The sequence below is a fragment of the Arachis hypogaea genome, chromosome 19 (genome assembly GCF_003086295.3).
Source record: "Arachis hypogaea cultivar Tifrunner chromosome 19, arahy.Tifrunner.gnm2.J5K5, whole genome shotgun sequence".
Classification (NCBI taxonomy): Eukaryota; Viridiplantae; Streptophyta; class Magnoliopsida; order Fabales; family Fabaceae; genus Arachis; species Arachis hypogaea.
This window is the reverse complement of record NC_092054.1, coordinates 34323545-34349742: the sequence shown is the minus strand read 5'-3', so window position 1 is coordinate 34349742 and position 26198 is coordinate 34323545. Positions and strand designations below refer to the sequence as shown.

Sequence of the window (26198 nt, the reverse complement as noted above, 5' to 3'; positions counted from 1 at the left end):
TATTTGCAAATTTGTTGATGTGGATCTTTTCTAGGACTCAGTTACAATGGAGCCTAGGCTGGTTTCAGCTCTGTCACAAGGATGTCATCATCGTCACTGGGTGGCATTATTATTCGGATTGTTGCGTTTCAGCAATTATTTGTTACAAAATCAGTTTCACCTTTCACTAACTTGCAAACCGACACCGGTGACCCTTCTAATGGAAATGGAAAGAGAAAGGATAAAGGGTAGAATCCAAGATCTCGTAGATTCATGTGGTATCTTGAGCTACAAATTTCTGGTATCACTCTTTTTTACTTAGCTTTTATTTTTTTGTGTCTTGTGTTCTTTCTTAATTTAATGTTCTAATAAATATAACTCACAGATGTTTCTGGAATTACAAAAGTAGCATATTTGAAATTAAGGATCTTTGGAACCTGTCCAATGGCACTAAAGTGGTGTTGCCACTTAATAATTGAAAAGAGGCATTAGTAGAAATATAACTTATGATCAATTACAAATATAACTCACAGATACTGTAAGGGAATCTCATGATCAATTATACATTGCCACGGATATTTCTCTAAATGTACTTTAGTTTTTGTTTGAATTGTGTTCCTTAAGATGTTGTTCCTGGTTTTTAATGTTTATGATGAATTTACTTTGATGCTTAATTAAAGGCTTTTGCTGATACAATCTATAGATTCATGCAAGAATAAGTGATCATGAAAAGATGAGAATATGTTCCACATTAAAGCCTGAAAAGTTGTCAGCTGAAGCTGTGAGACATCTTAGTAAAAATCTGGCGTTTCCTTCAGAAACAAAACCAAGATTGAATGTAAATAAACAAAGTCGAATGAAAAGCCTGCTGCAGGAAAATGATCACTTGAAAAGCTTCTTTGATTCCATATTTCTCAAAAGCTTCAAGAACATTATCATTGATGTGAAAGAGGATGCTAAAAAGGGGTTAATTTTATATGATGGTGATGAAAGAATACATAGTAGCGGGACTTAATTGGCAAGTCTAAAGAAGATAGGGAATCATACTTTGAGTTTGAGCAATGCTACTGTTTATTACCTGCTAAAACTCTGTGCATAAGATTAGCTTAATTTTTTATTTGACACTCAAGTATATACTTTCATTTCATGTATAATATATTTGACATACGACAATATTATTTATTAAGAGTTGTTTGCTTTCTTGCTTGTGTTTAAATGAGAATGGATCGTTCCAAATTAAAGGTGACAGCATCAAGTGATTGTTTGGAACTTTTCTTGTATACAATAAATGACACAAAAACAAAAAAAATTTTTACTTGGATGCAAAGTGTTCCGTCCTAGGTAAGCCGAGATATACGACTTTTATGATAGCTGCTTGATTTCTGGACAGAGTTATACGTCGTCCAGGGAGCAGCGTTATAAGTGAACCTCGGCACTGTGAAACACGGCGGCGGGAGCACCTACAAAAAGCACTCCGACGCTCAAGTAAGAATATGAGTTATGAAAAAGTAAGAGAAATATATTAGAGTGAGTTCTGTGACCTGTCTTCGCTAGTTATTTTTGCTCGTTCTTATAGGCAAATGGAGGGTTTATCTGCCCTCTGTTTGTGCCGATATTCTCGGTTAGGTGAGTGCCATTACAAGTAACGGAAAAGAGATGATAGCTGACTCATGTGGAGCCGTACTCTGTAGTGCTGCTTTCCGGATTATTTGGTCGATTTTGTTGGTGAGGTTTATCGGGTTTAGTGGTACACGTCATAGCCCGCAAGCTTGTCTGGCTATGTGTTCTAAGTGACAGGCAAGCTTTGATGTGCTCGGCTTAAGTGTACGCGTGATGGTTTCTGGTTATTGGGCTGTTTTGTATGTTTTTTTTTTTTGGAAAGTAAAAGGGAAGTCAAGGGTTTTTCTACCTTGTAGGGAGTGCCGTGATTAATGCGCCCTTTCCCCGTTTTGGTTTTCGATGCTCCTTAACGGTTACCCCTTTTGTTTTACCCATTAAGTTAGTGGGCTTTGTAATGGTATTGATTGTTGCTTTGGAATCTGCTGCTTCACATTATTACAGTTTACCCCCAACTATGACTTCGAAAGGTTAGTTTCTCTTCTTCTAATTTTTACTGGTGCTTTTGTCTTCTATTCATGGTGAGAGAGAAGGGAAAAGAGAAAGTAAAAGTAGTTGAGGTTAAGGAGGGTGATCCATACCACTGGGTGCATGACGACGTGAAGACTCGTTCCTCCTCGTTTACCAGTGTTGAGTCTATGTCTGAGTTAAGGGGTCTGAATCTTGTAAGAGGTGGTTCTAATGTTGCTGTCGAACTTCTCTCCTGTTCCAGTGGTGACAGGGTTTGTGAAAGGAGGGGTGATTGGGGGTATTTTTATATGTATACCCCCTGTTTGATTGAGCTGGGTGTAAGATTTCCTTTTTCCTCTTTTGAATGTGACGTTTTAACTCAACTCAATTGTGCGCCTTCCCAGTTGCATCCAAACACCTGGGCCTTCCTTCGTGCTTTCCAGTGTTTAATGGAGTTTTTGTCTGTTCCTTGCTCTCTTTCTGTCTTCTTTTCTTTATTTCAATTTAAAGGGGTTCAAAAGGGGTTGTGGGTGTGCTTGAGCAGTTTTCCTGGGCGTTCTCTTTTTCTGTTGTATAAATCTTCCTTCAAGAATTTCAAGTCTTTGTTTGTTAAAGTTCGTTCTGTGGAGGCGGAGTACCCTTTTTATTTGGATGAGGAGCTTATAGAAAAGTTCTCTCTTTACTGGTGTTCGGAACCGTATCAGATTCTCGAGGCTACTGAGTGGACTGATGAGGAGGAGTATTTGTTGGAGTTTTTAGTAGAGGGTTTTGCTGGTGGAGAGTGTTTGTCAATTAGCGAGTTGCTTGGTTTTTATAATTCTGGTGATAGTGTGGGTCTGCAGGCTTATATAGGTATTTTGTTGTTTTTCATTCTTTCATTCGTGTACTGTGTTCTGACATTGTTGTTTTGAGTAGGTGGATGAGTTCCTGTGATCTATCCTTCTCGGTTTCAATCCTTCTTGAAAAAGAAAAAGGAAAAGGATGCTGCTGATGAAACGGGAGGTTCGGGAATTCCAAAGGGTGGGGCTGGTGGCGACGCTGCTTTTTTCACTGCTCAACCCGCGTCCTCATATAAAAGGAAAAGGAATGAAACCGATTAGTCTTTGGAGGTCATCTCTGAAGGGGATAGAGAAGCCGTTGGCAATAAATCTGTTTTTGATCGGTAGAAGAGGTTTCATGGTTTCCTTCCTGGTTTGAGCCCCCATTCTTTGTGGAGTAATTAATTCCCTATTGCCGAGATTTCGGATAGGGTTTCTCAGTATCCAGGTGATATGCTGATGACCCACTGAGTTGGTATGGAGAGCTTGAGAAAATTCGTTCAGGTTGGTCTGTGTATATTGTTTTTCATTTTTTTCTTCTTGTCCTTTAGTTGATGTTTTGGTTGTGTATTCTTGTTATAGATCGTTGCATTGCATTTGATGTGTGTCGGTAGTACCACTGAGCTGATTGGAGCTGAGCAGCAGGCTGCTATGGGGAGGGTTGCCGAGCTAGAGAAGTTATTGAGGGATAAGAATGCTGCAGTGGAGAAGTCCTTGAAGGAAAAAGATGAGGTAATTGTGGATGTGACGGCGAAGATGAAGTCGTCTGAAGACGAGGTTACCGTCTCAGAGATCAGATTCGGCTTCTTCAAGTCGAGATAAAAGATAGTGATCTGGCTAAGGGTCAGTTGACCTCCAGGGTTCATGAACTGGAGGAGTTGGGGATGGAGATGTTTTCCTCCGGTTTTGACCGAGCTGTTAGTCAAGTTGTTGTCTTAGTTCCTGAGTTCGATTATACTCGGTTGGATGTGACAAAGGTGGTTATTGATGGGAAGCTTGTGGTAGATGGGACGGTGGAAGATCATGATGAGTATGCCCCATCTTCTTGATTTTCATAGTATTTTGTTTATTTGTATGTATTTGATTGTCGTTTTTGTAAACTTTCAGTAACACTTGGTTTGTTTTGGCCGAGTCGTGATTGGCTTTGACTTTAAATATTTTGTTATGTATGCAAGTATAACTTGTTTGGGTAAATGCTCTTTGAGTAGTATTTGGAAAAATAGAAATAGATCGGTATTTATAACTTATTGTTTGTATTGATTGATATCAACTTTTGGGCGTCCGGCCTCATTAAAATCCTCCTTAGATAAAACCTTTATATGGGAAAAAAACCTCTAAGGGGGAAAAAGAGTACCTTCATTTGCGTATTTGTACAAGTTATGATCTATAGATTTTCAAAGAAGATACGTTCTAGTTTCCTGATACTGGTTCGTCGTGTAGTGTTTGGAGTTGGTAAGCCCCATGCCGAGTACTTTTGCTACCCAGAATGGTCCTTCCCAGTTTGCGGCGAGCTTTCCATGCGAAGGAGGTCGCCTTGCTTTCTCTGTTCTTCTGAGGACTTGGTCTCCTTCGCCGAATATCCTCGGCACTACTCTTGTGTTGTGCTTTCTCTCAGCCAACTGCTTTTTAGATCTCTACTTGATGGCGGCAATGTCCCTGTCTTCTTCGATCAGATCAAGCTCGGCATTTCTCACATTTATATTGTGTTGTTCATCGTATAGCTCGGTTCTCAATGTAGGAATGCTGACCTCAATAGGGATTAGTGCTTCTGACCCATAGACTTGTTTGAAGGGCGTCTCGCCCGTGGTGGATTGTATCGTTGTGTTGTAGCTCCGTAATATTTCTGGGATTAGCTCCACCCATTCTCCCTTCGCGTTATTGAGCTTTTTCTTTATTGCTTGCAATATAACTCGGTTAGCAGCTTCGGCCTGCTCATTGGTTTGTGGGTGTTCGAATGAGCTAAAATGATATTGTATGTTAAAATTTTTTAGAAATGATGCGAGTTTGTTATCTGTAAATTGTCTTCCATTGTCTGATATTATTTCCTTTGGTATTCCAAATCGGCATATGATGTTTTTCCATATGAAAGATCGCACCTTTTCGGCAGTTATCCTTGCTAATGGTTGTGCTTCTATCCTTTTGAGAAATAGTCTATTGATACTAAAAGAAATTTTACCTGTCCTGGCGCTATTGGAAATGGGCCGAGATATCGAGCCCCCATCTGTGGAAGGGCCAGCTTACCTCCATGATGTGCAATACTTCGGCCGGCTTCATAGAGATGGCGGCATGTTTCTGATAGTTGTCATATGTTTTGACCTTTGTTATGCAATCCCTCTTCATGGTCGGCCAATAGTATCCTGTTCGGATGATCTTTGCCACAAGAGCTCGTCCTCCGATGTGGTTTCCATATACACCCTCATAGATTTCGTTCATTACTTCTTTTGCTTCATCGTCATTGAGGCATTTTAGCAATGGTTGTGAGAAACCGCACTTGTATAGTTCCCCTGCTATGTTTGTGTAGAGACTTGCTTTTCGTCTGAAATGTTGAGGGTTAAGTTCGTTTCTGGGTATGATCCCTGCATTAATATATTCAAGGAAAGGTGTTCTCCAGTCGTGAAGGTGGTTAATGCTTGTTATGGATAATAGTTCAATTCTAGGCTTTTTTAGTGTAAGTTGTGATAATGTCGATGTTTGTGTATCCGCCCTAGTGGCAGCAAGTTTAGATAATATGTCTGCTCTAATGTTCTTCTCTCTATGCACATGTAATATGATGAATGTGTCAAATTTTGAAATGAGATCTTTTGCTATGAGCCAATACCGCTCTAGCAAGGGATCTTTTACTTGAAATTCTCCTCGGATTTGTTGAACCACCATGAGGGAATCACAATGTACTGTTAAGCTATGTACTTGGAGGTTGAGGGCGAGCTTGAGTCCTGCTATGAGTGCCTTGTACTCAGCCTGATTTTTGCTTGCTGAGAAGTGGAATTAAAGGGATTGTTCGGCCATCACTATGTCTCCGTCTTTCAGGACTACCCCGGCCCCGCTTCCTTCTCAGCTTGATGCCCCATCAACGTGTAACTCCCAGGTCTTGTTGTAGTGGTGCTCGCCAGGTGTGAGTTTAGAGACAAAGTCTGCTAGGATTTGTGCCTTCAGGGCTGGCCTTGATTGGAACTGAATATCGAACTCAGAGAGCTCGATGGACCATTTGGTTAGTCGTCTGGCCAGTTCTGGTTTTGTTAGTATTTTCCTTAATGGTTGGTTCGTTCTTACAATTATTGTGTGGCTCTGTAAACAGTGTCTGAGTCTTCTTACTGTTGTCACTAGTGTTAAGGCCAACTGTTCTATTCTCGGATACCTTTGTTCCGTTGGTTGCATGACTCTGCTGACGAAGTATACTGGCTTTTGTATTTTTCCTGTCTCAATGACAATAGCCGACCTTATAGAATAATTTGAAGTGGATAAATACAAGTATAAAGGTTTACCGACTTCTGGTCTTTGTAACACTGGTGGCGATGATAAGATGGCTTTGAGCTCGGTGAATGCCGTCTCGCATTATTTTGTCCATTCGAATTTCTTATTCTTTGATATCGTCTGGAAGAAATGGTATGATCGGCTTGATACCATTGGCAAGAACCGTGACAGAGCAGCTACTCTTCCTGCTAATTGTTGTACCTCTTTCATTATTTTAGGACTTGCCATGTTAAGTATTGCGTCACATTTTTCAGGGTTTGTTTCGATTTCCCGTGAGGTCAGTATAAATTCGAGGAACTTGCCTCCTTGTACCCCAAAGGCACATTTCTCCAGGTTGAGTCTCATGTTGTATGCTCGGATCTGCTTGAATATCTCCCTGAGGTCTTCACAGTGGAATCTTCCTGGGGGGGGGGTCTTGGCGACCATATCGTCCACATAGATTTCCATATTCTGACCTATCTGATGGCGGAATACCTTGTCCATTAGTCGTTGGTATGTTGCACCTGCGTTCTTTAGACCAAATGACATTACTTGTCCATCATAAGTCTTGTGAAGTAGCCTTGTTATTGCACAATGCATGCAGCATAGAGTAATGAAATAATGAAGTATTAAAAAGAAATGTTGATGGACATTTTGTCACAAAAATTTTTTATTGTCTCAAATTTTATTCATTTTCTTCACTATTTGTTAATAGAATGAGAACCATACTTAATCACATTAATCTTGATATGTTCATTTTTTTCCGAGCTTCTGTTTCAGTCTCCAAAATGCTTGAGATATTAGACATATGTATTAGGATCAATGGTACAACTGAACATTGGGTGTATGATGCCTTGAACTTATGAATGTGATCCCTTCAAGCTTTTAGCAAACTAAAAAATAATGTAATTTACATATGATCTATGACATTTTCTCTGAATGTGAAACAGAAAAAAAAGAGAAGGAATTAAGATACAAGTATATCTATATCTGGTCTAGGGCTATATGAACCAGTTTTTTCACCAAGTAAAAGTGCCTTCAAAATAGCCTCACACAAACCACTATAATGGATAATCAAATGTCCACCATCTGAAACTTTATGGTAATTTATCCATGGCATATTCCTTGAAACAAATCTCTGGATTTGAGAGGGCACAACCTTGTCTTCATATCCCTGCCAAATGTGAACTTTACTTGTGTTGTGAGAGAATAGATTGCTCAGCTTCAATGGATCAAACTCCCAGTTGCAATAGTCTTGGAGAATCTTTTGCAAGCCAAAGTTCCCATTGGATCAGTCTTTTCTGTAGTCCATATCCAACTCTATCATATTGCACAAAATATATACCCAATGCATCTATTAGTTCCTGCACGTTTAGTGTCACATCAATGTTATATATATTATCATCAACATACATTTTGAATCTATTCCACTCACTATTGATAGCTCACGAGTATTCAATAATCAATTAGATCTAAATTCAACCAATAATTTTCACATCACCATAACAGAGTCAATAAAAGATTGATCTTTTGTACCAATTTTCATAACTGGATACTGATGATTAGGGATGGAAATAGGCCAGGCGGCCTGTCACGAGCCTGCAGCCTGGCCTGGCCTGTTATAAAATATGCACATGCTTAGACCTTTGTAAAAGCCTTAATATGTTAATAAGTCAGGCCCAGCCTCGCTAATTAGCCTTATTGGCCTGTTAAAACATAATTAAATATATAAATTATTATTTTTTTTATTATTATAATTACTAGATATTTTAAATTTATTATATTTTATTATAAATATTTTTGTATATTTTAAATACTTTAAAAGTTTAAAAATTCTTATAAATATTAAATATGATATATTATTTATAAATTTTTTTATTAAAATTTTTTTTAAAATAATATTTTTATTTTTGTAAAAAAAAATTATCAGGCCTTTTAACAGGCTACAGGCCATGCCAGAATGAATAACAAGCCAGGTTTAGTACTTTGAAAAAAGCCTATAACAGGCCTAGGCTAATTAACTACATAACAGGCCAGGCCTGTTAAGAGTAAAGCCTGGCCTGTTTCCACCCCTACTGATGATGGCCTAAAGTGATTTAGGAATTTTTCTCAAAATAGAATTGGCGTTGCAAGTATAGTCCAAACCCAACAATTGACCATCAATCAAAGTTTAAATTAAAGTTTTGTCACAATTCAAATCAAAATAACCGGGAGTTTTAAATCTCGGGTCATTCTCCCTAAGAATTGCAATTAAGTGCGTAGTTATTAGCTATGAGAAAACAAGGGGTTTTAATGGCAATTGATAAGAAAATTAAAAGGGCAAGAAAGTAAATAAAGCATGCAAGGGAATTAAAACTCAAAGCAAGTAAAGCAATGAAAATGGAATTTAAGTGGCAAAAAGAAACTCTTGACAATGGTTGGGAATTAAAGATTCCTATCATAATCATAGACCACAAATATGGTAATTGTGTAGAATTAATCCCAATTAGTCAATCCTAACATCGAGAATTAGTCAAAAGGGCATAATTGATCTTAATCCACAAGTCCTAATCAGCTCAGTAATTAACTTAATGAAAGACTAGCGTTAGTAAAAACCAAATCAACTAACAATCCTAACACAATGTAGAATGGACATCCATGACTCAAGTTCTAATTACCCAATTTCACGCCAAGAATGTGAAAAACTATACAAAAACTATAAGAGACATTTTATCAAACACCTAGCATGCATATAAGAAAAAATATCATAAATTGTAATAAAAATAAAATCTATAACTACCAATTGTAATAAAATGATAATAACAACTCAAATAAGCATTAAACAAATATAAATTATCAAAATTGCATTAAATGAAATTAAAAAAAACAAGAGTGTTCATGAAACTAAAGTAGCATTAAAGAGAAATTAACAAAGTAAACTAAGAGATGAAAGACAAGAGAACATGAAAATGTAAATGAAACTATACTAAAATAAGAATTAAATGTTGAAATTAAAGAGAAATTAAACTAAGAAACCCTAAATTTTAGAGAGAAGGGAGAGCTTCTCTCTCTAGAAAAACTAAGCTAAAACATGTAAAAACCTAAACCTAAGTGCTCCCCCTTCATCCTTCTTCAATTTGGCTTGAAATAGCTTCAGAAATGAGTTGGATTGGGCTTTGGAGGCCCAGAATTTGCCCTCAGCGAATTGCAATTAATGACCTTACGTGCATGCATTCGTGCGTATGCACGGGTGTGCAAAATTCTCATTGTGCGTACGCACTAAAAGTTATGCGTACGCATGGCTGCATGAGGTTGCAATTGTGCGTACGCCTCCTTGTTGTAGTTTTCAAACTCCATTTTCTTCATGATTTCTCCTCTTTTGAATGCTCTTTCCTCACTACTTCAACCCATACTTGCCTTGGAAACCTGAAATCACTTTACAAATACATCAAGACACCAAATGGGATTAAAAGGAATAAAATTTAGCAATTGAAAGGCCTAAAAAGCATGTTTTCACTTTCAAGCACAATTTAGGAAGAAATAATGAAACTATGCTATTTCAATGGATAAATGCAAGAAAAGTTGATGAAATCCACCCAAATAGAGCAAATAACCTCATTTTGTTGAACATTTTGAAAGCATCAGTTTCCTCTTCTTCCTGCACGTATCCAACAATAATGGCATTCAAAGAAATGTTATCTCGGGTTTTCATGAGCTCAAACTGTTTCCTAGCTTCCTTCAAAGCCCCAGCCTTGGCATACATATCTACCAATGCATTGTTCACAAATAAATTGTTTGCAAAACTTCTCTTGATAATAACTGAATGCACCTGACGACCAATTTCTAAGCTTTCAAAACAAGCACATGAACTCAAAATGCTAGTGAAGGTAAATTCGTCCGGTTCAATGGTAAGTCGTGTCATATCAAGGAATAGCTCCATTACATGATTGAAATAACTATTCTGTGCATAAACTCCCATCATGGCATTCCAAGTGACCATATTTTTCTCAGACATGACATCAAATACTTTCTTTGCAGCATCTAACATTTTGCACTTTCCATACATACTGATCAAAGAACTTTTCACATATATACTAGAACCCAAACCTTGTTTGATAGCCTCTCCATGGACTAGTAACCCATAATCCAACGCAACTAAGCTGGCAATCGCACTAAGAACACTTGCCCACGTGGACCTTGAGGACTTTATACCACACTTCCTCATTTCGAGAAAGAACTCAATGGCCTCCTTATGATGGCCCCTCTTAGCATGACCAGAGATCATCGCATTCCATGCCACAACATTGCTAGTGTGCATGTCTCAGAACAATTTACAGGCATCATCCAGCTTAACCAAATTCACAAGAACATTGAGAACAGTCACAAAAATCACCTGGTCAGGAGAGCAGCCAGCTATCTGCATTTTGTCAAAAACCTAGAGGGCGTCCTGCGGTAGCTCGGCTCGAACATAACCAGAAATCAAAGCCGTCCAAGAAACAGTGTCCAAGTGGACTGCGGCGTCAACTATGGCACTAGCATGGCGGAGAAAGCTGCATTTGGCATAGAGATCGATAAGAGCACCCTGGCAGAACGGATTGGACTCAAAACCTGCCTTGATCACGCAGGAGTAAAGCAACGTGCCGAATTCAGTATTCCTGAGCTTTGAACAAACAGAGAGAGCTAAAGCGAGTGTGAATTGATTAGGTAACTGGCCAAAACGCATCATAGAAATGAAATAACAGAGTACATTTTGGAATAACCCCTGCCTTGAGTACATGGAAATGATATAATTATAAGCGGATAAATGTCTCTGACAGGGATGGAGCTGGTTGAAGAGCCTTTAAGCGAAAGGGACATCACCGGCAGCGGCATAGAGATCGATGGTGGCACTTGCGAGGAAGCCATCAGAGGAAATTTTGTGTTTGATGGCATGTGCATGAACAACTTTGGCCATTTTCCCGTCGCCGTGGTTGGGAATATTATCGAACACAAGGTAGTCGTGATGGTGATGGGGATTAGTTTTAGTTTGTTGTAAGCAGAAGTAAATGCGGAGAAGGTCGTCGTACACTTGTGAGATGGAAGGAGGAGAAGGGGAAGGGCAGTGCTCAATGGTGAGTGAATAAAGTCTTAAGAATAAGAAATCTGGGACTTGAGGTGCAACTGCAAGACGCATCGATAAACAAACAAAACCACCTTGTTAATGCTTCTATTGCATAGATGTATATTGCGTACTGTGAAATGAAAGAAAGGAATTGGATAAGGGTCCTATTTAAAAAAAAAAACAGTTAGCGGCTAATCACATTTTAGTCCATATAAAATGTTGTATCACTAATTCACTATATGTTATTCTTATTATTTTAAAAGACTTAAATCATAATGCAAAAGACAAATTTTATAATCTTCCTTAAGGACTAAAGTAATAACATGGAAAGATAAACTTTGTAACTATTTCAAATCAATAGGTTAGGTAATGACAACAATTTTAAGGACGGTGACACTTACATTTCAGTAGTATCTTTTTAAGGAGTATAAAAAAAGGATGGTACTACAATAATTACAATAGAAGTAAAGTTAATCCCCTGTTTTATAGGTGCCAATGCAATTAGAATAATAATCTAGGCTTTAAAAAACATATTGGAAATGTGCATCTAATAGCTTCAAAGTTCCATGAGACAATTTAAGCTTTAATTACAATTAATAACTTCAAACCTAAAGATAAAAAACATGAATGAAGGAAGCTACTTCAAATGCAATTAGACCAAAAAATATAAAAAGCTTATAAAATTTATTCATATTCAGTCTTTCCAAGTCCCACTTAAAATAAAAACACAAAAATACTCCAAAAAAATGGGCATAATGATTATTCCAATTTCCAAATGCAATTATTAGATAATGTAACCCTATTACATGTACTCTATGAAATTTTTAATTTTGAGACATTACCATGCGTAGGTAATATTAGTAATAGTTTTGTCCAGTGATTCCACTTCCTCTTTGTCACAAACTCTGCCGGCATAAATATAAGCATGTGGGGGCCTTGTTCACAAAATTTGATGTGTCCCATACTCCCTTCCTTTATTATTTATTTCCCAACTTGGATGTACCTATTCTTAAGATTTAATATGAGACATTAGGGAAGAATAAAATAGAAGAAGACATCTTCAATTATAATATATATAAGATATGACTCCTAATTATATTAAATCACCAATGTACATGTAGTAAGAAAACAAATAAATCAGTGCAACATCATAGCAATAAGGAGCTGTTGTTTCTTGCAGTGTGAGTCACAAACTAAAAATCTAGAACTTATTTCACGTGGATTGTTTCTTGCAGTGTGAGTCACAAATTAAAAGTCTAGAACTTACTTCACGTAGATTGTTAAAGTGTTAAAAGTCAAGAAAAATATAGATAGGAATAAAATTAGAGGAGCTTAATCCAGGTAACGTGACGGTTTACTTTTTATTTTTTAAGTTCTAACTAGAAACTTATGTTCAAACACATAAATATGCATAACAAATTGACAATAAATAGTTCATAAGTAATGCAAATAATAATATAATGCTTTCCCTTTGCCAGAAAGCTAGAACAATAGAATATATGTACGATTTGTTTTTTGTCAGAATGCAAATCTGAGTTGATTGTTTGATTTCCTATTACTGTGAAAAATTAAATTTAACTAACAAATAAAATTCTATCATCCTGAAATCTGTTGTCTCTTATGAGTGCTGTCAAATGCTTCAAAGAATGTTAAATTTTAGCATAATTAGGATGTGATATATCATTTGTAACAAATGAGTTTGTCTTTTGTCCTACAACAATCCAGCTACACCCAGGTATCTTTTGGATTTCTTTTTGTATCATAGTTCTCCTCAAGGATCTAGCTTCATTCCAATGTATTGATGCAGCGTACATATTAGAAAGCAATACATATGGGAAAGAATTGTCAGGTTCTAACTTAATAAGGTTCTTAGCTGCTCGCTCTCCCCTTATGTCATCACCATGAATTCGGCAAGCTCCCAATAAATTGGCCCAAATCATAGCATTCGGTTCAACATTTAGATTGTCGATGAACTCTCCACCTTCTTTAAGATTACCCCAGCGACCAGGAATATCCATAATGCAAGCATAGTGATCAGCCATGGGTTTAATGCCATAACAGTTCACCATGAGATAAAAAATTTGACGGCCCTCGAAAACCCACCCTACATGGCTGCAAGCAGTGAGCACTCCGAGGAATATGACATCATCTGGTGTAACACATGAGTGAGCCATCTCATTGAAGACCTTCAGAGCGCTTTCTGCATGACCCTTTTTTGCAAATCCAACTATCATTGAGTTCCAAGAAATCACATCCTTTTTAGTACCCATTTCTTCAAAAACTTGCACAGCACTTTTTACATCCACACATTTAGCATACATGTCTATGAGTGCACTACTGGTTAACTCATCCAAATCAAAACCAGTGTGGAATATTAGAGAATGTATCTCTTTCCTATCTTGCAATGCTGATAAGAGAGCACAAGCTCAAAGAACTGAAACAAATGTTGCTTGGTCAGGGAAGATACTGTTGTCCCCTATTTCTCGGTATGAATTTATGGCCTCGTGATAGCAATCATTTTGAGTATACCCGGAAATTAAAGCAGTCCACATAACAATGCTTTTAAGGTTCGAAAATTCTGAGAAAAGTAAGTTGGCATGTACAATCCTTTGCGAGTCCATTTACATGCCCAACAAAGAGGTACCTAAGAACTCACTACCACATAAAAGACCCATCTTAACTATAGCACAGTGGATCTGCAACCCTGAAATTACCTGAGAACCCTTACAAGCATCTATCAGGCTTGAAAATTTAATTTCAGATGGCTTGAGCCCCAATGCCAGCATCTAACTAAGAAGATTAATAGCTTCTTTTTTATTTTTTAGAGCATATCCTGAAATCAGAGCATCCATGGATACCACACTCCATTCAGCCATGCTAGAATAGATTTTTCATGCATCTTCAATGGAACAATATTTAGAATACATGTCAATAAGAAAACTTCCAACAAAAAGGTTTGTTTCTAATCCCAACTTAATTGCCAGGCAATGGAATTTCAATCCTGCTTCTAATAGCTTAACATTTCCACAAGCGCTAAGGATGCTTGCCAAAGCTACCTCATCAGGTACTATGCCATGTAACCTCATTCTGTTGAACATTTTGAAAGCATCAGTTTCCTCTTCTTCCTGCACGTATCCAACAATAATCGCATTTCAAGAAATGTTATCTTGGGTTTTCATGCGCTCAAACTGTTTCCTAGCTTCCTTCAAATCCCAAGCCTTGGCATACATATCTACCAATGCATTGTTCACAAATAAATTGTTTGCAAAACTTCTCTTGATAACAACTGAATGCACCTGACGACAAATTTCTAAGCTTTCAAAACAAGCACATGAACTCAAAATGCTAATTAAGGTAAATTCGTCTGGTTCAATGGTAAGTCGTGTCATATCAAGGAATAGCTCCATCACATGATTGAAATAACCATTCTGTGCATAAACTCCGAGCATAGCATTCCAAGTGACCATATTTTTCTCAGACATGACATCAAATACTTGCTTTGTAGCATCTAACATTTCGCACTTTCCATACATACTTATCAACGAACTTCCCACATATATACTAGAATCCAAACCTTGTTTGATAGCCTCTCCATGGACCAGTAACCCATAATCCAACACAGCGAAGCTGGCAATCGCACTAAGAACACTTGCCAGTATGGACTGATGACCGGAATTCACTACCTATATTATGAATCCGTTCTTTGGTAAGCGCACCAAATTATCGTCAAGTAATAACTCACTATGAGTGAGGTCGAATCCCACAGAGATTAACAGATTAAGCAAGCAATAGTTAGTTAATTATTCTAGTTAGACAAACATTAAGGAGAGATAATTAACAAGAAATGTAAATGACATAAAAGTAAAGGAAAGTAATAAAGTGCAAGAAAGTAAATGGCATAAATGTAAAGTACAAGAAAGTAAAGTGCTGGAAAATAAATGACCATAAAGTAAATATAAGAACTAAAGATAAAATAAATATTTGGATCAAGAGATATTGCATTCTCCGGATTAATTGATTTCATCTCATCTTCAATCATACAATTCATTGACCTCTTGCCAATCATGAGTGATTGAATCTCAATTCCGTGGTAACTCAATCTCTCCAATCTTGATCAATAGCCAATTCCTTGGTCTAGTTGCTCATGAGAAGAGATGAAGCTTGGTCCCTGATTATACCACACATCCTCATAAATCTAAGTAGTGGGTAGATTAAATGTCATAATATCCAACCCAAAACCCAAATCTACTCAAGTGTGAGAAAGAATTTCAAGCATGATTTTATGATTCCTCTTCCAAGGTTCACATAAAACTCAAATACATTCAATCTCTTTTCCAAGATAATTGAATGCTAACATGAAGAATGAAATTTCTTCTAGTAAATCAAAGAGAGATGAAGAGAAGAAGAAGAATAAAAACAACTTAATCCATTGAAAAACAATAGAGCTCTCTTTCCCAATAGAAAGAGTTAGTGATTCATAACTAAAATATTTACAAGTAAGAAAGTGGAAGAGGAGAGAAGTGTGGGTGAGAAGATGGCGTCCGAAGACACCTCTCTAGTAGAATTATTGGCCATCCCCTGATTCTATGAAACTAAAGCCTTTATATAGGCTCTCCTAAATTACAAACTTAAATGAAATTAAAAGTAAATTACAATGAAATGAAAATGAACTATTCTAGATGTTTCTTCTGGCCTTGATTGGTTAACAATTTTGGCTTGAAATAGAGTTGATGTGGACTTGGTTGAAGGTTGGGGCTGCAAGAAGAAGTTGGCGTGTGGGTTCAAGTGTCACACACAATAGAATTTGCTCTTTGGATTGTGACCCACTTTGCAACATTGAAAGTATGGAGTTTTTTGGGCCTCAATTGAATGTCCACTATAAAGTATTATATATTGTTAGAAATCTCTAAATGTCATATTTCTAACGCCACTTAAATCAACTCATTTGGACCTCTGTAGCTCAAGTTATGCCCATTTGAAGTTAAAGAGGTCAATCTGCCGAATGCCTCGGCGTGCCACGCCCATTCTCGGCGTGCCACGCCTCTTGTGTTGTGAAACTGGCATGCCACATCTATTCTTGGTGTGCCGCACCTTCAATGATGTACTAAATCTTCCTCTCTGACTATTAGAACTGGCGTGGCACGCCCAAGACCTGGCGTGCCACGCCCTCGAGCTGGCGTGCCAGGCCCAGGTTTTGTAATACTGAAATAATGGCCTTGTTTACCTTCATGTTTAACGTCCACCGTATAGTGTTATATATCATTAGAAAGTTCTTGATGTCAGCTTTCCAACGCCACCAAGATCACATCATTTGGACCTCTATAACTCAAGTTATGCTCCTTTGAAGATGAAGAGGTCAGGCTGGTAACTCTGCAGGGACGTGTTTTTCTCCTTGTATTTTCGGGGTCAATATCTTCCTCAATTCCAGTATCCACCATAGAGTGTTATATATGGTTGGAAATCTCTAGATGTATACTTTCTAATGGCACTAAAATCACTTCTTTTGGAGTTGTGTAGCTCAAGATATCTTTATTTGAATTGGAGGAGGTCAGGCTAGCATATGCCCCGGCGTGCCACGCCAATGCTTGGCGTGCCACGCCCATAGTGGGGCTCAAAATCGCTCCTCTGGAACTTAAGCCTGGAGTGTCATGCCCAAAACACCTAGTGGCATGCCCTCTTTGAGATCTTGGCTTCCCAAGCTTGGCGTGCCACGCCCAGAGATCCAAGTGGCACGCCCATTGTATTGTGTTTAGCAACCCTTCTCTGTTTCATTGGCCTGGCGTGCACGCCCATAATGCTGGATCAAAATCACTCCTCTGGAACTCAAGCTTGGCATGCCACGCCCAGGCACCAAGTGGCACGCCCAAAACTTCTTATTCTCTTCTTTTGAGCTTGTTTTGTGCTTTTTGCTTCTTTTTCCACCATTTTTTACAAAATTCATCAAATCAAAAGATCAAAGTAATATACAACTTAAGCACAACAAATACTCAATAATTGGGCATTATGAATTAAATTTTGATATGAAAAAGTATAGAAAAATATGACATGATGCGCAGTCATCACAACACCAAACTTAAACTTTGCTTGTCCTCAAGCAAACAAGAATCATGCAATAAAGTTTGACAAACCAAGGTGAGAAGAATAGCAATTTTTATGTTCATAGTTTGCTAGTTTCTTATGCATGCTACAATCACAAAAGAGATTCAAATGATTGATGCTTCTATCTAGCTCATTTTATGAAATCGTTTTCTTTATGTTCCTTCCTTGAAACAAGCATTCCATTCTTTTCTCAGCTTAGCTTCTTGGGTGCTTTGCACCATTTGTTGAAAGCTATGACTCTAAATGCTTTGTTTTCAAGTATTACTGCTTGATACATAAGCACCACAAGTATTTAATTAGAGGAATCCTTTAGCTCATTTGTTTCTTTTCTTTACTCTCTAATCATTGATGCTCAGAGCCTTGAGCTTTGAGGGAGTGCTTTGCACTTGAGCCTAGACTTCACTCTAAGTGTTTTGTTTTCATGCTTTTTGCTTGATACAGAAACACCACAAGTACTTGACAAATGAATTGTCATTGGTACTCAGAGCCTTCAGCTTTCTCATTCTTTCCCTTTTCTTTTCTTGCCTTATTTGCATTTGCTTCTTCAAGGTTTTCATGATTTCAAAAATTTCATAAATGTCCTAGATGAAAACTTCAATTAAACAAATTCAAATGCAATTGAGCAACAATAGTCATGCTAGCTTTCCAATACTTATAAGCTCATGCTAACTTCTTCTTTAATTACCTTGTTTGTTTATGCTAATGATGCTTAATTACTTGGAACTCACAAAACTCAAGATGATAGTCATAATGTCATAGCACATGTTACAATTCAGCAATCAAGCTATGCTTATTCACAACACGCATGCATACAAAGAAAATAGTAGACAATCATGCAATTAAAATACTGGAAACAAATAAGAGAAAAAGGAGCTTTACCACCTTGTAGTTCATCTTCGCTGTTGTCACTTTCCTCCTATCTTTCCCTTCTCACACCAAACTTAGAATGATTGCTTGTCCTCAAGCAACAAATAAAACAGTAGTGATGGAATTTATGATGGGTCATGAATGTGTTAACAATGAATTGTAAGTAAGGCATGTGTTCAAGCAAGCAAACTAAGGATACAATAAAGGCACAAGAAGTAAAAATAGAGATAATATGATTGCATTAATAAGTGGTGTTTGCATGGTACTTTGCATGAAAAATAAGTGGTAACACCAAACTTAGTGTGACACTTTCATTTTAGAATGATGCAAGTACCCAGTGAAGATTCTAAATCAAATTGTTGCATGGAAACACCAAACTTAGAATGCAATCATATGCCAAATTATTGAAAATAAACAAAGCAAAGAAAGGAAATGTTACCTATAGTTGGGTTGCCTCCCAACAAGCGTTCTTTTAATGTCATTAGCTTGACATGTTGATCATGGCTTTCTTCCTCTTTTCCAGTTGGTTAAGAGGAATGTGACCTCAAGAGGAAAGAGGGGCCAGTCAATGCCCCCTGTTTTGAGTGCCTCTCCCTAGCAAGCTTTCTTTTGTTGTTAGCTTGAGTAGACTTGCTTGTTAGAGTAGGGGTGGGATTGCTTTTGGTTGACCTTTTCTTGGATATTGTCCTTTTTTCTTGGTCACCATCCTCTTTTTAGTGCTTTTGTTGATTGCCTTCACTTCTTTGATTTCAAGCCTTAGTTGTTGTGTGCTGGTGGGAGTATCCTCTTCATCATGGGCTTCTTGAACTGGTGGTTCAATGAACTCACCCTTTATGCAACTCTCTGTTTCATTGGAGTGTGGACTCCCTTGATTGACTTCCTCCCTTTCTTCTGCATGATTTTGTATTGCTTCCTTTAGGAGTGAGTTTGTATGTTCATTTGTCACCTTTAGTAGCCTCTGTGGGTATGGAGCCCTAGGCTTGTATACTCTCACAACTTCCTCCTTCTTCATTAGAGTCTCACTTGGTATGGGTGCCTCTTTTTCTTGTTTTTCCAATTCTTCTATCATTTGGTCTAAATGCATTCCAATGTTCTTGAGAGAGATTTCATGTTCTTTAAAAAAAATCCTAGACATTTGGGTGAAATCCTCTATACGTTCCGTACACTTCTCTTCCCTTTCTCTAATGATTTTTATATTCTCTCCATGGCTTTCAAGGAGGGCTTCAATCTTGGAGAATCTTTGGGTGTCTAAGGAAGGTTGTGGTGATTGGCTTGTGTTTTGTAATGAATTTTGTGTTGAGGCATACTCAAGTGATGAAGAATTTGGACATGTAAAACTAGGAGGTAAAGTTGGATAATTAAGAGGTGATGGCTCTTGATGAATGGGGTATGAATAAGTGAAATCTCTTTGATTTTGATCTTCCCAGCCACAATATGAGTAGTGATTACACTCATCAAAATATAGACCATTTTGTGGCCCTGGGAAGCACCACATTTCATGTTCTTGATACTCCCACCCACCATGAGCATAATAACGTGAATCATTTTGTCACGGTGGAAAGTTTCCCATGAAAGTTGATTGACCAAAATATGATGGATACTCCATACTTTCTTGAAAATTCTCTGTAACTAACACAATCACCAAAAGAAATTGGAATCCCCCTAGTCACAAATGAGGGATTCTTAGTGAGGCAATATCACAAACAGTTAGTTAGCACAAGAAAATAAAGAAACAAAAGAAATCAAAGACAAAAGAAAAATGTCTAATCCAGTAAATCAATCAACCAGTAGTTTGTTAATCACAATTAATCCCCGGCAACGGCGTCATAAAACTTGATGACCGGAATTCACTACCCATATTATGAATCCGTTCTTTGGCAAGTGCACCAAATTATCGTCAAGTAATAACTCACTATGAGTGAGGTCGAATCCCACAGAGATTAACGGATTAAGCAAGCAAAAGTTTGTTAATTATTCTAGTTAGACAAACATTAAGGAGAGATAATCAACAAGAAATGTAAATGACATAAAAGTAAAGAAAAGCAATAAAGTGCAAGAAAGTAAATGGCATAAATGTAAAGTACAAGAAAGTAAAGGGCTGGAAAATAAATGACCATAAAGTAAATATAAGAACTAAAGATAAAATAAACATTGGGATAAAGAGATATTGCATTCTCCGGATTAATTGATTTCATCTCATCCTCAATCATGCAACTCATTGACCTCTTGACAATCATGAGTGATTGAGTCCCAATTCGTTGGTAACTCAATCTCCCCAATCTTGATCAATAGCCAATTCCTTGGTCTAGTTACTCATGAGAAGAGATGAAGCTTGGTCCCTGATTATACCACACATCCTCATAAATTCAAGTAGTGAGTAGATTAAATGTCACAATATCCAACCCAAAACCTGAATCTACTCAAGTGTGAGAAAGAATTTCAAGCATGATTTTATGATTCCTCTTCTAAGATTCACATAAAACCCAAATACATTCAATCTCTTTCGCAGGATAATTGAATGATAACATGAAAAATGAAATTCCTTCTAGTAAATCAAAGAGAGATGAAGAGAAGAAGAAGAATAAAAACAACTTAATCCATTGAAAAACAAAAGAGCTTTCTTTTCCAATGGAAAGAGTTAGTGATTCATAACTAAAATATTTACAAGTAAGAAAGTGGAAGAGGAGAGAAGTGTGGGTGAGAAGATGGAGTCCGAAGACCCCTCTCTTGCAGAATTATTGGTCATCCCCTGATTCTATGAAACTAAAGCCTTTATATAGGCTCTCCTAAATTACAAACTTAAATGAAATTGAAAGCAAATTACAATGAAATGAAAATGAACTATTATAGATGCTTCTTGTGGCCTTGATTGGTTGACAATTGTGGCTTGAATTAGAATTGGAGTGGGCTAGGTTGAAGGTTGGAGATGCGGGAAGAAGTTGGCGTGTGGGTTCAAGTGCCACGCACAATAGAATTTGCTCTTTGGATTGTGACCCACTTTGCAATGTTGAAAGTATGGAGTTGTTTGGGCCTCAAATTGAATGTCCACTATCAAGTATTAGATATTGTTAGAAAGCCCTAAATGTCATATTTTTAACGCCACTAAAATTAACTTATTTGGATCTTTGTAGCTCAAGTTATGCCCATGTGAAGGTGAAGAGGTCAGTCTGCCAAATACCCTGGTGTGCCACGCCCATTCTCAGGGTGCCACGCCCCTTGTGTTATGAAACTGGCGCGCCACCCCATTCTTGGCATGCCACGCCTTCAATGATGCACTAAATCTTCCTCTCTAGCCATTAGAACTGGCGTGCCACGCCCAGGTTTTGCAACGCTGAAATAATGGCCTTTTTCACCTTCATATTTAACTTCCACCATATAGTGTTACATATTGTTGGAAAGCTCTTGATGTCAGCTTTCCAACGCCACTAAGATCACATTATTGAAACCTCTACAACTCAAGTTATCCTCTTTTTAGGGTGAAGAGGTCAGGCTGGTAACTCTGCAGGGACGTGTTTTGCTCCTTGTGTTTTCAGGGTCAATATCTTTCTCAATTCCACTGTTCACCATAAGGTGTTATATATGGTTGGAAAGCTCTAGATGTCTACTTTCTAATGGCACTAGAATCATTTCATTTGGAGTTGTGTAGCTCAAGATATCTTCATATGAATTGGAGGAGGTCAGGCTGGCATATGCCCCGGCGTGCCACGCCCATAGTGGGGCTCAAAATCGCTTCTTTGGAACTTAAGCCTGGTGTGTCATGCCCAAAACACCAAGTGGCACGCCCTCTTTGAGATCTTGGCTTCCCAAGCTCCAAGTGGCACGCCTAGAGCTCCAAGTGGCACGCCCATTGTGTTGTGTTAAGCAATACTTCTCTGTTTCGTTGGCCTGGCGTACCACGCCAATGCTTGGCGTGCCACGCCCAGGCACCAAGTGGCATGCCCAAAACTTCTTCTTCTCTTCTTTTGAGCTTGTTTTGTGCTTTTTGCTTCTTTTTCCACCATTTTCTACAAAATTCATCAAATCAAAAGATCAAAGCAATATACAGCTTAAGCACAAAAAATACTCAATAATTGGGCATTATGAATTAAATTTTGATATGAAAAAGCATAGAAAAACATGACATGATGCGCAGTCATCATAGACCTTGAGGACTTTATACCACACTTCCTAATTTCGAGAAAGAACACAATGGCCTCTTTATGATGGCTCCTCTTATCATAACCAGAGATCATCGCATTCCATGCCACAACATTTCTAGTGTGCATATCTCGGAACAATTTACAGGCAATATCCAACTTAACCAAATTCACAAGAGCATTGAGAACAGTCACAAAAATCACCTGGTCAGGAAAGCAGCAAGCTATCTGCATTTTGTCAAATACTTGGAGGGTGTCCTGCGGCAGTCCGGCTCGAACATATCCAGAAATCGAAGCCATCCAAGAAACAGTGTCCAAGAGGACTGCGGTGTCAAATATGGCACTAGCATGGCAGAGAAAGCTGTATTTGGCATAGAGATCGATAAAAGCACCCTGACAGAATGGATTGGACATAAAACTTGCCTTGATCATGCAGGAGTGAAACAGCGTGCCGAATTCAACATTCCTGAGTTTGGACAAACATAGAGAGTTATAGCGAGCATGAATTGGTAAGGAAATTGACCAAAATGCATCATAGAAATGAAACAACGGAGTGCATTTTGGAATAACCCCTGCCTTGAGTACATGGAAATGATAGAATTATAAGTGGATAAATGACTCTGACGGGGATGGAGCTGGTGGAAGAGCCTCTGAGCGACAGGGGCATTGCTGGCAGTGGCATAGAGATCGATGGTGGCACATGCGAGGAAGCCATAAGAGGAAATGTAGTGTGCATGAACAACTTTGGCCATTTCCCTATCGCCGTGGTTGGGAATATTGTCGAACACATGGTAGTCGTGATGGTGATGGGGATTATTTTTAGTTTATTGTAAGCGGAAACAAATGCAGAGAAGGTCGTCGTAGACTTGTGAGATTGAAGGAGGAGAAGGGGAAGGGCAGTGCTGAATGGTGAGTGAATAAGGTCTTAAGAATAAGAAATATTGGACTTGAGGTGCAACTACAAGATGCATCGACAAACAAACAAAAGTACCTTGTTAATGCTTCTATTGCATAGATGCGTATTGCGTGCTGTGAAAATGAAAGAAAGGAATTGGGTAAGGGTCCTATTTAAAGAAAACAGTTAACGGCTAATCACATTTTAGTTGTAACACCCTAACTACCAAAGCTCACGCTTCCGGCTGCGCGACTCTGATAGCTCAGACATTACGACGACACTTATACTATTTAATACTAAAATATGAGCCTGTTTAAAACTTTAAACCGTAATACCGCTCCCAAAAATACTTTCGTTCGATAACGTACATCTATAAATACCATACAACTTACAAAAACTCATAAAGAGTACATACATATATACATATACATATATAATATTACAAGCATTAACCAATACAATTCCTATCCCTCTTACAGAATATATCAAGATAATAACGAGGGTTCAAAAAATAATAATCTAAAGCAATACAGAGCATTTCAACAACAACTAAATAAACTCTGTGACTTCTGTGCCCATATCCTAAAAGGGGAAAAATGTAGGGGGGTGAGAACATCATCCTCGAAAGGGTTCTCAGTAGAGGATTTTTGGGAATTACTGTAATAGGATACGTGAAGATAAACCGTACTAATGATTAATAACCGTCTTAAGCCTTCTTTTAAAAAACAACGGTTTACAATAAAAGTAAAGTCTAAAAATCTTTCTGAAAGAAGAACTGTTCAATTCTCAAAAACTCAAAAGCCTTTCAAAACGGTTTATCTATGCGGAACCAAAATAGCCTTTCATATTTTATTCCAAACCAGAAACACAAAACCGAAATCAACCATCGGTTCATCTCATTCCAACCACGGCCCTAGACCCAAGCAAATCCAACTAACAACCAATCACCACAGTCCAACAGAGTCTCAGCAGCAAACACAAATAGGAAGATGCAAGCACAAACAAACAGTTATTGCAAGTAGAACAATTAGCAGTTAATTACAAGTAGTCACAAAGGCAAACCAAGTACAATATGCACACCCAAACAATGTCACATAGATGCATATGATGCATGCCTGTTCCTAGTGGCTGATGATATCATCTGTCGGTTATAGAGCCAACCCGACAAGTCCTAGTAGCTAACCATTGGACTGTCCCTCTGTCGCGCATCCCCAACTCGAGTTATACTCATCATAAACTTGATCATAATCATGATCCATATCCATCATCCTCACTGGTGAATATTTACGGGGGCGAGCTCATCCGGGGCTTTCACAGTGTCCGACCACACTTACGACATAGGGTCAGCAGGGTCTCGAGTCTCCACCTGGAGCACGTGGTGGCTAGCCACTGCTTTCTCCCAGGGAACTCGTGCCTCTGATAGTGGAAGTGCAAATCACAATTATCAATAATTCAGCATATACATGCATTCATTCTCATCCATGGATCAACATCCATCTCAGCCATCCGGCTCACGATTCAGTCCAGAACCAGCCAATATTCATAGCATACACAGCCATTCCGGCTCACGGTTCAATCCAGAACCAGCCAATATTCATAGCATACACAGCCATTCCGGCTCACAGTTCAATCCAGAACCAACCAATATTCATAATCATACACAGCCATTCCGGCCCATAACAAAACAGCACTTCCACCAATCAACATCATCAAATTCATAAAATCGGCATTTAAGCCATAAATCACTTTTTCTCAATTCATTTCACTTTGAAATCAAGTTTCAACTTTTTTCAGCCTTGGCTTTAAAGATCTCATTTCTCAAATCATCTCAGGCTCATAAGCCACTTTTACTCAAGGTAAATTCCCCTTTGAAAACAATGCCACTCTCGGCATGCTCTTTCCAAACTTCCATAATCATGGCAAGTTAAAGATTTATTTTGAAACATTCAAAATCATCCATTCAACAATGGGATTTTATAACAAAAGTTCCTTGGCAGAGTCCCAAGTCTTTAGGGGAGGATAGCATAACTCATTTCGCCAAATTCATTTAAAATCATTAAAACCTTGGCTTTTCTATTTGAGTAATAAAATAGGGTCTAAGCCAAACCGAGTCACGTAATCATTTACTTCTTTCTAAGCCGTTTCCTTTACTTAGGCAAAACCAGCTTTAACCCCCATGATGAATTCTAAAGCATTTCAACTGTTCAAAATTGTTTTAGTCTTGCAAAAATTCAGAATTCAAAGAGTACTTAAAACCTTTCTCAAAACATTTCAAAATGAAACTTGTCAATAGACATTCAGGTTCTTTCAAAGTCATTGAAACTTCTTTAATTGAAACCCCCAAATCAAATTCAAAGGCATAAACCCTTTTCACATTCAAACAGCTTTAAAACACAAGTTTTATCTAAATAACTTTCTCCTGAAAGAGATACAATGCCTTTCTTAAGAAGCAAGACTAAATCACAATTTTCTCTTTACTAATTCATTTCGAAAGCATGAATCATCATTTTCTCGATAATTCAAATAAAATAGTAGAAGTCTTTAACTCATCACTCTCCAGACAACATTTCAATAAAGACTCGGATTTTATAGAAATTTCAGCAGTATCTCCCCTAAAACTTGGACTTTGCCACCTGGTTCGGGTCCCAACAAACCGTCCACAATCCTTTTCAACAGCCCAAAATCCAAAATCAGTTCAAGGCAAGCTAAACCCAACAGTCATCTCAATTCCATATTCCAAGAAAACCGTTTCAAAAATCAAATCATTATCAGCCGAATAAACTCATTTCTAAAGTTTCAAAGAAATG

General features: G+C 37.9%; 1 protein-coding gene and 2 pseudogenes across 1 annotated transcript; all 3 read right to left on the bottom strand.

Moving 5' to 3' along the window:
* Nucleotides 1-4498: 4498 nt before the first annotated feature.
* LOC140182239 (uncharacterized) lies at nt 4499-6863 on the bottom strand. Its single transcript, XM_072228381.1, has 4 exons — nt 6486-6863; nt 6220-6277; nt 5106-5836; nt 4499-4792 (listed from the first exon to the last, which is right to left on the bottom strand). The coding sequence occupies exons 1-4, from the start codon at nt 6861-6863 to the stop codon at nt 4499-4501; spliced, it is 1461 nt and encodes a 486-aa protein (XP_072084482.1).
* A 2989-nt stretch (nt 6864-9852) lies between these two features.
* On the bottom strand, nt 9853-11016 carry LOC140182238 (pentatricopeptide repeat-containing protein At3g09040, mitochondrial-like; annotated as a pseudogene).
* Nucleotides 11017-13043: 2027 nt separating this feature from the next.
* LOC112778233 (pentatricopeptide repeat-containing protein At3g09040, mitochondrial-like) lies at nt 13044-23248 on the bottom strand (annotated as a pseudogene).
* Between the last annotated feature and the right edge of the window lie 2950 nt (nt 23249-26198).